The sequence below is a fragment of the Oncorhynchus mykiss genome, chromosome 5 (genome assembly GCF_057628025.1).
Source record: "Oncorhynchus mykiss isolate SJ-2025 chromosome 5, ASM5762802v1, whole genome shotgun sequence".
Lineage (NCBI taxonomy): Eukaryota > Metazoa > Chordata > Actinopteri > Salmoniformes > Salmonidae > Oncorhynchus > Oncorhynchus mykiss.
The window spans coordinates 54,951,626-54,969,155 of NC_143026.1; the positions used below are offsets into that span (position 1 = coordinate 54,951,626).

Sequence of the window (17,530 nt, forward strand, 5' to 3'; positions counted from 1 at the left end):
ATTAAAACAAGATAAGTAACCCTACATCCACTGCTCTGTCCTTCACACGCCACAGGAGATGCAGGATCACAAACAAACCGAACTAACCGATCTAATTGAGATGTAACACCACGTGGTATAAAACACATCCGCTCAACGGGCTGTCTTCTTAAAACCCACGCCTCCTCTCCTCGCTACAGACTCTAACATGTTAAAGTGTCCTATTAAAAAGGAGAAATGAGTCATTCTTATGTTTGTACTAAAACACACATGGACAGGGAGGCGGGTGTGTAGACGACAAACAAGTAGCAGGGGTCAACTGCCAGATTTATTAGCCTAGTGTCAAAATGCTATTTTGTCATGTTGACCATGCTATATGCATGAAGCGTGTCTGAGTACGAGTGCTGACACGGGATCAGTTTAGCCTTTTACATCAGGTTTGGAAGACTGATTTTGGGAACCCCCCCTTTTTTGGGGATCACGATGAATAAGATTGAACCTTATCCTATTGAGGGATTCTTGTGAATGGCTAGGAATTGGGAGGATATGGGTAAGGGCAAATATAATTTTGAAAGCGACATTTGTAATTTGAACCTAAACCACGAATGCATTCAACTGGGTTACCAAGGGAACCAAAGTCATCAAAGCACGTTCAAAAGACAAAATCAATATCCTGTAGAATAAACTCTAAATCAATCACAGTACATCAGTGTTCACTATTGTTGCTCACGGCTATTAAATTAATCTGGGTTTTGATATCTAAGGATTACAACCTAGGTCTTGCTGATCTACACAGCTAAACCAATTGATCTGCAACACACGGGCTTAAATACACTGAGGCACAATCCACCACCTTGCATTTCTATGAAGAATCAAGATCTTTGTCAATAAAGCACACAGAGACATTGTGGTTCAACAGACATGAGTAGTCATATTCTCGCTCTATCCTCTACTCGTCTGGGTGTCACAGAAAAAAAAATGATTTTAGCATAAAGAGATGATCGTTCGTCCATTGCCTACCAAGATGATCTAGTGCTAAAGACAATCTTTATGACTTTGGGAAAGTAACCTGCCTAGGTCTTCTAAAAAGGATTCAGAATGCATGCCAGATAGCCAACCAGGAGGCCTGTTGCTGCCCCGCCTGCTAACAACTCAAGAGGACATTAGTAGCAGCAAATTTGATTTTGTGCATGAAGTGCCACAGACGGTCGATACTAATTTGATGTCTCTTTTCTCAGCCAGCCCTGTCGCAAAAGCAGAGAGAGCTACTTGGTGTTCGTGTGTGTGTGTGTTGAAACTACTGAAACTTTAATTCCAATACATCCAAACTCTATCTTACATCTATTGGGTTCGTTTTTCATCTGGAAAACTCTTTCATCAAGGAAACCCAATCAATATCCAAAGGTCATTATAAAAAAAGGTGTGTATTGGTAACAGCCAGAAGACATATGGTTGTTTGAGTCTTGATTCGGGTATTCATATCCATAAGGGAATGGCAGAGCAGATGGGTTAAGATTAGAGTAGAGACATTTGGAGCAGAGATATAGTGCATTCAGAAAGTATTCAGATCCCTTCACTTATTCCACATTTTGCTGTGCCTAGCCTTATTCTAAAATTGATTTAAAAAAAATATTATTCTACACACAATACGCCACAACGACAAAGAAAAAACGTATTTTTTTTAAAGAAATGTTGGCAAATTTAAACCCTTTACTCTACTTTGTTGAATCACCTTTGGCAGCAATTACAGCCTAGAGTCTTCTTGGGTATTACGCTACAAGCTCTGCAGATCCTCTCAAGCTCTGTTAGGTTGGATGGGGAGCGTCGCTGCACAGCTATTTTCAGGTCTCTCCAGAGATGTTCGATTGGGTTCAGTCCGGGCTCTGGCTGGGCCACTCAAGGAAGTTGACGCTTGTCCGGAAGCCACTCCTGTGTTGTCTTGGCTGTGTGCTTCAGGTCGTTGTCCTGTTGGAAGGTCAACCTTCGTCATCAGTCTGAGGTCCAGAGCGTTCTGGAGCAGGTTTTCATCAAGGATCTCTCTGTACAATTCTCCGTTCATCTTTCCCTCAACCCTGACTAGTCTCCCAGTCCTGCCACTGAAAAACATCCCCACAGCATGATGCTGCCACCACCATGCTTCACCGTAGGGATGGTGCCTGGTATCCTTCAGACATGACACTTGGCATTCAGGCCAAAGAGTTCAATCTTGGTTTCATCAGACCAGAGAATCTTGTTTCTCATGGTCGGAGTCCTTTAGGTGCCTTTTGGCAAACTCCAAGCAGGCTGTCATGTGCCTTTTACTAAGGAGAGGCTTCCGTCTGGCCACTCTACCATAAAGGCCTGACTGGTGGAGTGCTGCAGAGATGGTTGTCTCATCTCCACAGAGATCGTGTTCTTGGTCACCTCCCTGACCAAGGCTCTTCTCCCCCAATTGCTCAGTTTGGCAAGGGGGGGTAGCTCTAGGAAGAGGTGGTTCCAAACTTCTTCCAATTATGAATGAAGATGCCACTGAGTTCTTGGGGACCTTCAATGCTGGCACCCTTCCCCAGATCTGTGCCTTGACACAATCATGTCTCTGAGCTCTACGGACAATTCCTTCGACCTCATGGCATGGTTTCTGCTCTGACATACAGTGCCTTGCGAAAGTATTCGTCCCCCTTGAACTTTGCGACCTTTTGCCACATTTCAGGCTTCAAACATAAAGATATAAAACTGTATTTTTTTGTGAAGAATCAACAACAAGTGGGACACAATCATGAAGTGGAACGACATTTATTGGATATTTCAAACTTTTTTAACAAATCAAAAACTGAAAAATTGGGCGTGCAAAATTATTCAGCCCCTTTACTTTCAGTGCAGCAAACTCTCTCCAGAAGTTCAGTGAGGATCTCTGAATGATCCAATGTTGACCTAAATGACTAATGATGATAAATACAATCCACCTGTGTGTAATCAAGTCTCCGTATAAATGCACCTGCACTGTGATAGTCTCAGAGGTCCGTCAAAAGCGCAGAGAGCATCATGAAGAACAAGGAACACACCAGGCAGGTCCGAGATACTGCTGTGAAGAAGTTTAAAGCCGGATTTGGATACAAAAATATTTCCCAAGCTTTAAACATCCCAAGGAGCACTGTGCAAGCGATAATATTGAAATGGAAGGAGTATCAGACCACTGCAAATCTACCAAGACCTGGCCGTCCCTCTAAACTTTCAGCTCATACAAGGAGAAGACTGATCAGAGATGCAGTGAAGAGGCCCATGATCACTCTGGGTGAACTGCAGAGATCTACAGCTGAGGTGGGAGACTCTGTCCATAGGACAACAATCAGTCGTATATTGCACAAATCTGGCCTTTATGGAAGAGTGGCAAGAAGAAAGCCATTTCTTAAAGATATCCATAAAAAGTGTCGGTTAAAGTTTGCCACAAGCCACCTGGGAGACACACCAAACGTGGAAGAAGGTGCTCTGGTCAGATGAAACCAAAATTGAACTTTTTGGCAACAATGCAAAACGTTATGTTTAGTGTAAAAGCAACACAGCTCATCACCCTGAACACACCATCCCCACTGTCAAACATGGTGGTGGCAGCATCATGGTTTGGGCCTGCTTTTCTTCAGCAGGGACAGGGAAGATGGTTAAAATTGATGGGAAGATGGATGGAGCCAAATACAGGACCATTCTGGAAGAAAACCTGATGGAGTCTGCAAAAGACCTGAGACTGGGACGGAGATTTGTCTTCCAACAAGACAATGATCCAAAACATAAAGCAAAATCTACAATAGAATGGTTCAAAAATAAACATATCCAGGTGTTAGAATGGCCAAGTCAAAGTCCAGACCTGAATCCAATCGAGAATCTGTGGAAAGAACTGAAAACTGCTGTTCACAAATGCTCTCCATCCAACCTCACTGAGCTCGAGCTGTTTTGCAAGGAGGAATGGGAAAAAATGTCAGTCTCTCGATGTGCAAAACTGATAGAGACATACCCCAAGCGACTTACAGCTGTAATCGCAGCAAAAGGTGGCACTACAAAGTATTAACTTAAGGGGGCTGAATAATTTTGCAGGCCCAATTTTTCAGTTTTTGATTTGTTAAAAAAGTTTGAAATATCCAATAAATGTCGTTCCACTTCATGATTGTGTCCCACTTGTTGTTGATTCTTCACAAAAAAAATACAGTTTTATATCTTTATGTTTGAAGCCTGAAATGTGGCAAAAGGTCGCAAAGTTCAAGGGGGCCGAATACTTTCGCAAGGCACTGTACACTGCCAAATGTGCGACCTTTTATAGACAGGCGTGTGCCTTTCCAAATCATGTCCAATCAATTGAATTTACCACAGGTGGACTCCAAGATGTATAAACATCTCAAGGATGACCAATGGAAACAGGATGCAACTGAGCTACATTTCAAGTCTCATAGCAAAGAGTCTGAATACTTATGTAAATAATCTGTTTTTAATTTTTAATACATTTGAAAAATATTCAAAAAAACTGTTTTCGCTTTGTCATTATGGGGTATTGTGTGTAGATTGATGAGGAAAAACATTTATTTAATCCATTTTTGAATAAGGCTATTACGTAACAAAATGTGGACGTTGAAAATACATATTTTTGGTTGTTTTCTTTCCAAACATCTTGTGCTGACTGGGGCACCACTTGTGCTGCATTAACGCCAAATGTTCTCATATCTATGTTAAACTACACAACTGAAATTATAGCCTGGGCCCAGATCCGTTTGTGCTATTCTATGTTACCAAATGCCGTGACAACGACCATAGGAGTTGGCAAGACAATACAAACAGGTCTGGGACCAGGCTACTGAAATGATCAGCATGAATCTGGGATGACCACAATATCACTGATTCGGCGACTAGAACTATTCCCAATCCAATCTTCGTTCATGAAACACTTACATTGTAACGAGACTGTAGAAACTGACGTCTCTTAAAGTGAACGCTCATCTCTTTCCTACCTGAAGACACAAAAACGGCGTCTACTACCCAATAAAAGTACAACAAGAAGCGAACAATGAATTAATAATGGGCTCTTGCTCCGTTTTAAAGTCTGTTTCACCCAACCCTAACATTCATTTTCTTTAGCTGTTTTCCTTACTCTCTCTGCTCGATGCTTCGCAAACAGCCAGCCAATCGTTAAAGCATCTGACAGCAGATCTTCGGGGGGGGGAATATGACTTTGATGGGAGCAGAGTTGGAGGGGAATGGAGTTAATTTCACAGTGGCTGCACAGGGGGGTTAGGCAAACAGCTCCGTGCACACAGTTTAACATACTGTAATTACCCAAAAAGTGAAAATTATTCCATTTCAAAAAGAGAAGGAGGATAGAGTGTGAGTGTGTGTGCATGTGTGTGTGTGTGTATTACTATCCTTGTGGGTAGCAGAAATAGTAAAACAAGGAAAATTCTCTCTCGTGGGGACATTTCCCAGGACAAAGGCTAGTTTTTCTTTAGGTTGAGGGTTAGGGTTAACTTAAGGATTTAGGGTAAATGGGACTTTGACTGGAAATCTATTTTAGGTCCCCACAAGGATAGTAAAACATATACTGTGTGTGTGTGTGTGTGTGTGTGTGTGTGTGTGTGTGTGTGTGTGTGTATTTGCACGCGTGCAGCGCACATTCACAGTTAAACAGAGTTGAGGGGTGCATCCATGTGAGTAAATTTACTTTTAAAGAGTGACAAGGAAATATTGCTTTTCCTCACAGGGGCATATGTAAGAAGAGGGAGATGATGGGGAGGCAGAAGGAGGAGGAGAAGAAGAAGAGGGGAGGAGGAAAATATATCTTCAGATGGTTGAGAGGGTTGCTAGGAGGGGAGACTAGAGAGTGGATCAAGAGGTGCTACTGAAGCATGACAACCCCTCTCTATTATACTATGGAGAGGCTCTGGTTGTGTCCTCCCAAATCACACCTTATTTCCTATGTAGGGCACTACTTTTGACCATGACTCTGATCAAAAGTAGTGTACCGAATAGGGTGCCATTTTGGACACCACCTCTCTGTTTTTGTGCCCAGGCATACGGGCTTTGTAAAGGCTTTATTCAAAAAAAATGAAAGCAGTTCACTAGCAGATAAAGAGAGAGTGTAAAGGACGGGTTTTATAGATAGAGCAGTAGCGTGATGGCTAATGGAACATTAGTCGTAATTAGGAGGTAATGTTTTTGATGCATTGTGACCATCGTTTCTACTTATTGATGCCGTTTGTTTGTTTTGAACCTTCTACCTTATGCACATTGAGCATAGGGAATGTGCTCTCGAAACGCTATATTTATTGTGAACATGCCTCTTGATGGAGCAGGGCTGGGACACAGACTAACTGAACTGCTGCTTCTAAATGACATCCCACTGCAGGGATGGGGATGCAGGACATGGAGAAACACGCATTCAAAATATTCACACACACACACACACACACAGGTATTGATTGGTACACTCCAGGTCTGTGTAGCCACCATACGCTCGCTGAGACACACACACACAAACACCTCGTTGCACAACCCAAGACCAACCCTAAGGGAAAGGGCTAAAGCAATGAGAGAAGCATTGAGACGAATAGGAACCACACTGAGACAAAAAGGAAAAGAGGAGAGTGGTGGGATAGAGTGGAGGTGCAGGAGGGGGCTCAGGTACACACACAGGCACACAAACATGAGCCATGAGTCACAACCGCAGTCAAATTCCAGGTGACCGTTGAGTCACGGTAATCTCATCTTATGCACTCTGGACATGTGTCGGTTGTACCCAACTCGCTAAACGACCATCAGGTCACTAATGGCCTGGCACTCAGGGCTCTTTTTCCCCACTAACCACTCTGACATCAATGCAAATGCAATCTAAAAATCACATCAAACACTTATCATCAAAACAGTATCATGCTTTTGATGCATTGACTGTGCAGGACGGCTTAGAGTTGGCCTACAATTACAGTGAATTTGTATTTGATTTTGAATAGCCTAGTAGTAGGGAGAAAAAAAAATATCAATCAAAATTAATAGGCTGACATATTACCTACAAAATATCTCACCGCCGTGTGAGTCACACAGTCACTCACTGCCATTTTTCTCCCTCTCTTCTCCACAGCGCAGTCTGAGACCGACACAAATCAATTGCGGTTGAACTCCCTCTAGTCATTTGTGTGTTTTAATTATTTTATCAAAAAGAGCTCATAAAGCATCAGACAAGCTCAGTGCATATGGGTGATTTGATCAAAACACATAGGACGTGTCTATAACATAGCCACTTCATAAGCCACTTCATATGCGCACTCGCTCTGAACGTGACAAATATCCATTCTATTTTATTCAGCAAAGTTCATTATATTCTTCTTACTATAAAATCATATAACATAAAATAATGGCATTTGACTAATAAGCATATCTTGTCTGCAAAATGAACAAGCCTACAGCCTATGCCATGGCGCATAGCCATATAACATACAGTAGGCCAACTCCTATTCTGTTCTTCTGAAATACATTTTCATCATATAATGTTTCTTTAAACCTGCCTAAAATAAAGAATGGATTTATCGTGACGGTGTAAATGAAATGGATTCATTCGACTTAAAAAAAAAAATGTACATGTTCCAAAAGGCGTGCAAAAGGCCTTGGAGATGCTAAACATTTGCACGACAATAACTGGCTGACAAAATGTCATGACCGCCACAGCCCTACACACAAACAAACAAACACACACACTGTGATGCTGGTATTGAGTGGTACGCTCCAAGCCCGGGCAGGTAGGGAGGGGAGAGAAAATAAAGAAAAACTAAGCCCTTCCCTCTGAGTTGCACAGACAAAGAGCCGGGGACCTCCAAGGGAGTGAAGAATAGGAAGGTGTGTGTGTGTGTGTGTGAGAGTGAGAGTGAGAGAGAGAGAATCAAAAACAGAAAGAGAGAGGGCAAGAAATTGAGCGTGAGAGCGCAAAGGAGTGAAAGAGAGCAAGAGTGAAGGAGGAAGAGTGAAGGAGGAAGAGTGAGAAGCAGAAAAGGTCTGCCTGGGCAGTAATGAGCGTTCAGCAAATATGATTGTTATTTTATTGTGTTACCTTTATTTTCTTTTTTACTTTCGATTTTTTTAGTAAATATTTTCTTAACTCTATTTCTTGAACTGCATTGTTGGTTAAGGGCTTGTAAAGTAAGCATCTCACGATAAGATCTACTTTTTGTATTCGGCGCATGTGACAAATTCAATTTGATTTGATTAAATTTCCTTGGAGATATAACTACCATGTGATTCTCCGCCCATGCATTAGGTAGCCTACTCCATTTCATTGAGACCCACATATAGGTCCTAGGAACACTTGATCCTGCACGCCAAACTAGGAGAGGAGAGGTAGGCTAATTAAAGCAGCGAATTCTGAGTGTGTATGCGACAAAGATGTGCTTTTAACACAATATGTAGGCTAACGCATACAAAGCAGAAATATGACAGTTTCCAAATAATCTGCTGGACAACAAAAATATTTTCCCTTCCCAAAGTTGTCAGTCCGCTCCCAACCGCAGCATGAACAGTGCTGACCATGCCGGCAATGATCTCTGTTGGGGACCTGCAGCTCTAGTTCAGAGCCCCTTTTTCTAATGCCACCATGAAAACCTTGTCACCCACACATTATAAATGGCAATTTCTCCTAGTCTGAGGTACCCATTCAAACGACAGTGCCAGCGATATACTGTAAGTATAGGATATCTACCACAAAACAATTTCTGTCTTTCAGAAATCAAGCCTGTTCATGCTGGGGTCTTTTCTTGTTAATGGGAGATGGGGGAAAATGCAAACTCCTTGAGGGTAAATGTTTTATCATGTGTATCACTACAGTCATATTCAAGTCATATTTGCAGACTTGTATCCAATAAATAAAGGGGGAAAAAAACTGCCATTCTATGGTCAAAAACATAACCCAGCTAGGCTTCAGTCAATACATCCCTAGCAAGAAAGGTGGACGAAAATGAAGGGATGAAAGGTTAAAATAACAGAGGAGAAACGGACGAGGAGGAGATCGATCCTTCTCTGATGGCGGAGCCGGTATTAGTCACCCAGCGAGACCCTGGAGAGAGATTGAAGGAGAGAGAAAAACATGCTCTCACCTTGCAGACACAGCTTACAGATGACGGGGACTGCGCCGGGCGCTGACACCCGATTGCCCCTACCAAGGTCGCCCAGTGAGGTCACCTCCGTTACCGTTGCTGTGACGAAGCATCAACCCTCCAATAGCGTTCTGTCGATACCCTTATCGTCTACCGTCATTACCTTGCCGCCGTGCAACTCGTTTAGCCGGGAGTGGCTGTATGTCTTTGGGCCCGTCCCAAATGGCACCCTATTCCCCCCATAGGGCTCTGGTCAAAACTAGTGCACTATATAGGGATTAGGTTGCCATTTGGAACGAACCCCTTGAGTGCATGATACTATAGGGCCCACGCAGTCGTTGGTTCCCCCCCATTCGCTTGACGTGAAATGGCCGCGAAAGTGATGGAGATGTGTCGGCAAATAGAGGCTCTTCATGTGACTTGTGTTGGGAGAGCCATAAACGCTAGGAAATCGAATTGGATGCCAAGTGAGGCCTTTGGGAATAGTGAGTCTCGACGGGCGGTCGTATTACAAGAGGAGGAATTAGAAAATGATGGGAAGAGGGAGGGAAGGAAAGAAGGAGGGAGGGAAGGAAGGAGGGAGGGAGCAAGAGTGGTGTTCGAAGAGCGCTACTGCTACCTAGCGACGAGTGGTGGGATGGTCGGGCCGGGACAAGTTCACTGTTTGTTGGACACAGACACACTCATCTTCGCAGAAAAACACACACACACACACACACACCCACCCACCCACCTAGATGTTATACCTAGACCAACAAAATAAAGGAAACGCCGACATAAAAGTGTCTTAATAGGGCGTTGGGCCACCCTCGAGCCAGAACAGCTTCAATGCACTTTGGCCTACAATTCTATTGGAGGGATGCGACACCATTCATCCACTAGAAATTCCATCATTCTGTGTTTTGTTGATGGAAAACGCTGGCTCAGGCGCCGCTCCAGAATCACCCATAAGTGTTCATGGACTCATACAATGACACACACACACACACACACACACACACAGTAGCAAATTTGAGTGAATATGTTGCTCATATTGAAGATGCTTTATACTACAGAACCCACCTGGCTCCTTAGAAACTTTTGTAAGTCTAGAGTGTCCTCCAGTGGCCATCTGTTTAAGTACACAAATGCATGTATGACCAGTCTCCTTAACTCACAAACAGGGACTCACGTTAAATTTTACACACGTATAGGAATGATAGATGCTTGAGAAGCAACTGCCAAAGCCTGCCCAGATGGGCCAGTAACCAAAAGGTCACTACTGCTACCTGCAACCCGAGCGAAGAGTGATGGGATGGTTGGGCTTGGACAATCGAATTGCTTGTAGGACACAGAAACACTCATATTCACAGAAAAACACACATTTTATTGACCTACAAGTAACACACACACACACACACACACACAGAGAGCGAAAGAGATGCAAAGAATGGAGAAATAAACCACTAATTCAGCCACTGACCATGACTTGGGCTCTCCAAAGTGGAGGTAGTTGATACTGTAGAGATCCATGTCCTCTGTGTGCCAGGCGAAGGTGGTCTTCCACATGCCAAAGTACAGGTAGGGCGTGTTTACCCCCTCGATCACGATGCCACACTCCTGCTCCACCATGTCCAGCAGCGTGTTCAGGTGGCCGATGTTCCACTCACCGATCTCCTGGAAACACAGACACAAAAAAGGGAGGTTAAAAGGGTTAGTTCACCCAAAATCAAATACAACAACAACAACAAAAATGACAGTTTCCTTACCCAGCCTGTAAGCAGACTTATGGACAAGTTATGAAAGCAATCCGTGCTTTTGTTTTGTTTACCTGGCCACTGTTCCAAGTGCTCACTTTTTTAGCATTTGTGGCACAAATCTTGTGCAAGTCAATGGTTCTGATTTTCGCCTCTCGCTTCATGTTCAAATATTTGATTTTATCATTTGGGTGAACTATCCATTTAACACTGTGACCCGATTCAAGCATGTTGTCCATATTTACCAATGAAATGTAACAGTGGATTTTGTCCCCGTTCTGCCCCGGAACAGGCAGTTAACCCACTGTTCCTAGGCCGTCATTGAAAATAAGAATTTGTTCTTAACTGACTTGCCTAGTTAAATAAAGGTAAAAAAAAAAAAAAAACGTAAAAATATATAATTTTTTTAGGGTTGTCCCCGACAAAAAAACAACTTATTTGACTGAAAGTCGTCTACTCTTTCGACCAATCGATTGCCTGAAATTTTTAAACGTGTATTTTTCCATTTATAGACACCCTATGTGTTTTAATAAAATCAACTACGTGCATTGAGCTTGCCTGATGCTTTAAGCTTACGTTTTGATGCCTCAAGAGGGCGCCAGAGACTTAGATAACCAGAAGAAGAAAAAAAAACTTCACCTGGCCCAACTATTCTCCTCCAGTTCCTGCTGACTTCTCCAGATTCTGCTTTTACTCTCCTGAAGTTGCCGGTAATAGGCTACACGAGGAGTTGGCAAACTTCCTCATTTGGAATGCCAAATGTATCTTACCATTTCTACCAATCTGTGTGCCAGTTATGGCCTTCATAAGTACATTTTCGTAAAACAATTTAATTTATAATAAAGTGTTCATATCTCAAAATCAATGTCATGTGGTTAATCAATATTCTATCCAAATCTAAATTAAAATTATACAATACATATCCCATAACAATCACAATGGCTACACATGACCTGTCTGCAACAAACTTGAAACTTTGTGTCAACTATTAACTTTGCTCCAGCCCAAAGTTTGCATGAGCGAATTTGCAACATTGTATAAAATATCCTGGGCCCTCAGTTTCCAGTACCAGCTAATTCTGGACAGACACAGCTGTAGGCTATTTGTACAAGGGATAAGAAGCAGTGCTTGACTTGGACAGGAGCTCAACGGAGCTGAGTACAGGCACGTCAAATGTTCTACTGCTTAACCGCCTGTTCCACTTGTAGAATATTAGCTCAAAAGTATTGTGGAGCTCCTGCACCTAAATATAAACATTACCAGCACTCAGAATGAGTACCGGAACCTATTTCAGTCCATGTCAAGCACTGATAAGAAGACTATTTTATGATGTTTCCACTGGATCAGAGCATTACCTTTTTCCCTTTCATACCGAGTGGTAATCGAAAGGGAGAGAGAGCTAGAAAGATTTTTCAAATACATTGAAGAACTATTGCAATTCTCATCAGACGTAAAAACATAATTTTCTTGTTTGCTGCTTGATGTGAAGAGAACATTACTTTGAGAAGCTTAGGCTTACTTCCATGTGTGTGCGTCCTTACTCAACATTGACAGGAGTGCTCCAAAACAAAAGACAATGGAAAAAAGACAACAAAATTGACAGAACCCGTAAATGGAATTACATAAACCAAAACGTGTTTCTCACAAGTGTGGCATAGCTTGCGCACTCTGCAAACAATGTGTTCACTCCGACAATGAGAAAATTAAGACTGGAATAATCAAAGTAGCCACCCTTTGCCTTGACAGCTTTGCACACTCTCTTGACATACTCTCAACCAGCTTCACCTGGAATGCTTTTCCAACAGTCTTGAAGGAGTTCCCACATATGCTGAGCACGTGTTAGCTGCTTTTCCTTCACTCTGCGGTCCAAGTCATCCCAAACCATCTCAATTGGGTTGAGGTCGGGTGATTGTGGGGGCCAGGTCATCCGATGCAGCATTCAGTCACTCTCCTTCTTGGCCAAAAATCGAACATTTGGACTCATCAGACAACAACAAAATAATTCCACCGGTCTAATGTCCATTGCTCATGTTAATTGGCCCAAACAAGTCTCTTCTCCTTATTGGTGTATTTTAGTAGTGGCAATTCAACCATGAAGGCCTGATTCATGCAGTATCCTCTGAACAGTTGATGTTGAGATGTGTCTGTTACTTGAACTCTGAAGTATTTATTTGGGCTGCAATTTCTGAGGCTGGTAACTCTAATGAACTTACCCTCTGCAGCAGAGGTAACTCTGGGTCTTCCTTTCCTATGGCGGTCCTCATGAGAGACAGTTTCATCATAGTGCTTGATGGTTTCTGCGACTGCACTTGAAGAAACTTTTCTGGATTGACTGACCTTCATGTCTTAAAGTAATGATGGACTGTGGTTTCTCTTTGCCTATCTGAGCTGTTAATATGCCATAATATGGACTTGGTCTTTCACCAAATAGGGCTATCTTCTGTATACCACCCTTACCTTGTCACAACACAACTGATTGGCTCAGACGCATTAAGAAGGAAAGAAATTACGCAAATGAACACACCTATTAATCGAAATGCATTCCAGGTGACTACCTCATGAAGTTGGTTGAGAGAATGCCAAGAGCGTGCAAAGCTGTCATCAAAGGGAAAGGGTGGCTACTTTGAAGAATCTCAAATATATTTTGATTTGTTTAACACTTTTTTTTGGTTACTACATGATTCCATATGTGTTATTTCATAATTTTGATGTCTTCACTAATATTCTACAATGTAGAAAATAGTAAAAATAACAAAAAATCCAGGAATGTGTAGGTGTATCCAAACTTTTGTACTGCATATATTTGTTTCCACTTGACTAAAACAATCTCGGTCGACCAACAGCCTAACGACCAAATAATCGACCAGTCGACTAATTGGGGTCAGCCCTAAGTGGATTACAGTCTAAACGTGTTTTTTAAGGTAGGAAAACAATTATATAAATATGTCTTGAACAATCCAAGGCCTACAGACATGGAGTTGCCCTGTTATAGTTGTACTTCAGTTAGTATTTACCCAGTGAATAAAGTAGATTCCCATTGCAGTCAAAATACTTGTATAACTAACCCAAGACAGACCAGAGCCTGTTGTTTCCATTGGGAGCAAATTAATCACAAGCAAGGAGGTGAGCAGAGTCAAGCATGAGCTAGTGAGATCCTAATGGCGCGTTCTGGCATTTATTTGCATATTTCCGTTAGGGAACACCTTGTGAAATAACTCTATTTACCCTTGCACTCCAAAACAAAACTGTATGAAAATGAGCAGAATGGAGGCCAAAATCAATTTCGCTCTGTCTTCTCCCACTGCCGGCCACTGGGCTTTCTCTCATCACCATATTTGATTGTGGGTGGAAACGCCAACCGGATACTTCACATTTATAAATCCGGTGAAATATCTTGTTCATTGTACTGTATTGCAGTTCTCAAGGTCATGTAATAACACATGTTAACCACCAGATGGGATTAAGGCTAAAGAACTAAAAGGATGCACCCAAAAACAGCTCAAATGAAAAGGTGTCCTTTGTCAACTGAAAAACTAAATAAACGTCTGGGGAAAAAAAATAAAAAATAAAAATACACAGATCTAATGAGAACAGATACCAGCGGTTCATCTTTATTGCTGAAATACACTCAGTTCAAATACTTCCATTCAGTGGAATAATCAGAATGGATCTCCTAGGCCATTGGCACACAAATGCTCATTTCTGGTAGTAAGGAAGTAAAGGAATTCAAGACAATTGAGTAACTCTGTCCCAAAGGGTACCTAGTGGAACTTGCTTCAATGTATCCCAAAGAAGTTCATTAAGTAACTTTTATATAATAACTATAGAAATTTCTACTTTTCAACAACAACAAAAAACAGATAGGTACCATCTAAACTTGTCCCACAAGAAATGCTCATTTACTTGTCCTGCTGCAGAACATTTTGCTACACAACCCATGTACAGTGCCTTGCGAAAGTATTCAGCCCCCTTGAACTTTGCGACCTTTTGCCACATTTCAGGCTTCAAACGTAAAGATATAAAACTGTATTTTTTTGTGAAGAACCAACAACAAGTGGGACACAATCATGAAGTGGAACGACATTTATTGGATATTTCAAACTTTTTTAACAAATCAAAAACTGAAAAATTGGGCGTGCAAAATTATTCAGCCCCTTTAAGTTAATACTTTGTAGCGTCACCTTTTGCTGCGATTACAGCTGTAAGTCGCTTGGGGTATGTCTCTATCAGTTTTGCACATCGAGAGACTGAAATGTTTTCCCATTCCTCCTTGCAAAACAGCTCGAGCTCAGTGAGGTTGGATGGAGAGCATTTGTGAACAGCAGTTTTCAGTTCTTTCCACAGATTCTCGATTGGATTCAGGTCTGGACTTTGACTTGGCCATTCTAACACCTGGATATGTTTATTTTTGAACCATTCCATTGTAGATTTTGCTTTATGTTTTGGATCATTGTCTTGTTGGAAGACAAATCTCCGTCCCAGTCTCAGGTCTTTTGCAGACTCCATCAGGTTTCCTGTATTTGGCTCCATCCATCTTCCCATCAATTTTAACCATCTTCCCTGTCCCTGCTGAAGAAAAGCAGGCCCAAACCATGATGCTGCCACCACCATGTTTGACAGTGGGGATGGTGTGTTCAATGTGATGAGCTGTGTTGCTTTTACGCCAAACATAACGTTTTGCATTGTTGCCAAAAAGTTCAATTTTGGTTTAATCTGACCAGAGCACCTTCTTCCACATGTTTGGTGTGTCTCCCAGGTGGCTTGTGGCAAACTTTAAACAACACTTTTTATGGATATCTTTAAGAAATGGCTTTCTTCTTGCCACTCTTCCATAAAGGCCAGATTTGTGCAATATACGACTGATTGTTGTCCTATGGACAGAGTCTCCCACCTCAGCTGTAGATCTCTGCAGTTCATCCAGAGTGATCATGGGCCTCTTGGCTGCATCTCTGATCAGTCTTCTCCTTGTATGAGCTGAAAGTTTAGAGGGACGGCCAGGTCTTGGTAGATTTGCAGTGGTCTGATACTCCTTCCATTTCAATATTATCGCTTGCACAGTGCTCCTTGGGATGTTTAAAGCTTGGGAAATCTTTTTGTATCCAAATCCGGCTTTAAACTTCTTCACAACAGTATCTCGGACCTGCCTGGTGTGTTCCTTGTTCTTCATGATGCTCTCTGCTCTTTTAACGGACCTCTGAGACTATCACAGTGCAGGTGCATTTATACGGAGACTTGATTACACACAGGTGGATTGTATTTATCATCATTAGTCATTTAGGTCAACATTGGATCATTCAGAGATCCTCACTGAATTTCTGGAGAGAGTTTGCTGCACTGAAAGTAAAGGGGCTGAATAATTTTGCACGCCCAATCTTTCAGTTTTTGATTTGTTAAAAAAGTTTGAAATATCCAATAAATGTCGTTCCACTTCATGATTGTGTCCCACTTGTTGTTGATTCTTCACAAAAAAATAAAGTTTTATATCTTTATGTTTGAAGCCTGAAATGTGGCAAAAGGTCGCAAAGTTCAAGGGGGGCGAATACTTTCGCAAGGGACTGTATGTGATTAGAAATGCTGTCACCGGGGCTGACTTACCGGGTCGTAGATGGAGCCGCTGACGTCGGCGCCGTAGATGGGCGAAACAAAGGTGAGGTTCTTCCAGTATTTCCTCTCCAAGTCGTCAAAGTCCTTGTGTCGGGGAGTACAGTACCTGAGAGAGAGGAGGACAGGGCAGTGTTTAGTAGGCACAAAAACTGAAAAAGAAGCTTTGAAAGAGAGATACCATCTCAATTTCTTCCAATAAAAAAAACAAAAACATTGAAGCACTTTTTTTCTACAGTGTGCCCTAATGAACATGACCCAGTAACAGTCGGGAGATTTAAGAGTGCCTTTCATCCTATGACCAGTCGAGACATTGGATATAGACACTGAAGGTAAAGACAGTAAAAACCTGTAGCGTGAATACTGATTTTTCTTGCAAAGCAACCCGATAATATCTAATGACTACAATAATAACCGTATCTAAAGAATGAATCAAAAGGTTTACAATTAGGGCTGGGAATTGCCAGGGACCTCACAATATGACATAATTACAATACTTAGGTGCCGATACAATATGTATTGTGATTCTCACGAGTCTATATATTGTGATTCGATACTGCGATCTGTTCTTTTTAGATTTGGTGTTCCAAACATATTGCTCACTATACGTCTGCAGCAGAGAGACAAGAGAGAGCATGACAAAATGTGTTTTGTTCAGTCATGGAAATAAAAGCACTGAAAACATGTTGGCTCACTATTTTAAAAAACAAGATGGAGGACAAGCTATAAGATGAAAAATACCAGCGTTTTGGCGCAGGTACAGATGACTAGCGCTAGCTAATGCAACCTAGGAAAAAAAAAATACATATACATATACCTGAATACGGTCTCTAGTCTAGGGCTGGGGCCAAAATATCATATCGGAATATTTTTCACATTTTGGACGGTATTTTACTGTTTTTGAAGAACAAAAAAAAGCTCTAAGAATATATTTTAAGAGTAGTTCATAACCAAATGTTCTGTCGAACCTAAGTGCGGTCGCACAGCTCCACTCGGCCCTGCCGCGCAGAAGAAATATCAGCCCGCGCAGAGAAGCACGCGAATTAACTTCACTCAACTTTCTATTGAGTTTTCCCCTTTGGTTAACACTATTAAGGTTTCACTCTACTGTGAGAACTGTGA

At 41.9% G+C, this 17,530-nt stretch overlaps 1 protein-coding gene across 2 annotated transcripts in view; it reads right to left on the bottom strand.

The window, feature by feature from the left end:
• The window catches only part of kdm4b (lysine (K)-specific demethylase 4B), an 87,879-nt gene that overhangs the window by 51,349 nt on the left and 19,000 nt on the right, over positions 1-17,530 (bottom strand). For both annotated transcript variants that reach the window (XM_090235178.1, XM_036977812.2), the window contains exons 4-5: positions 16,403-16,517; positions 10,534-10,727 (exon numbers count right to left, since the gene is read on the bottom strand). In XM_090235178.1, coding sequence (XP_090091304.1) covers positions 10,534-10,727; positions 16,403-16,517 — 309 coding nt within the window. The remainder of the gene's footprint in view (positions 1-10,533; positions 10,728-16,402; positions 16,518-17,530) is intronic.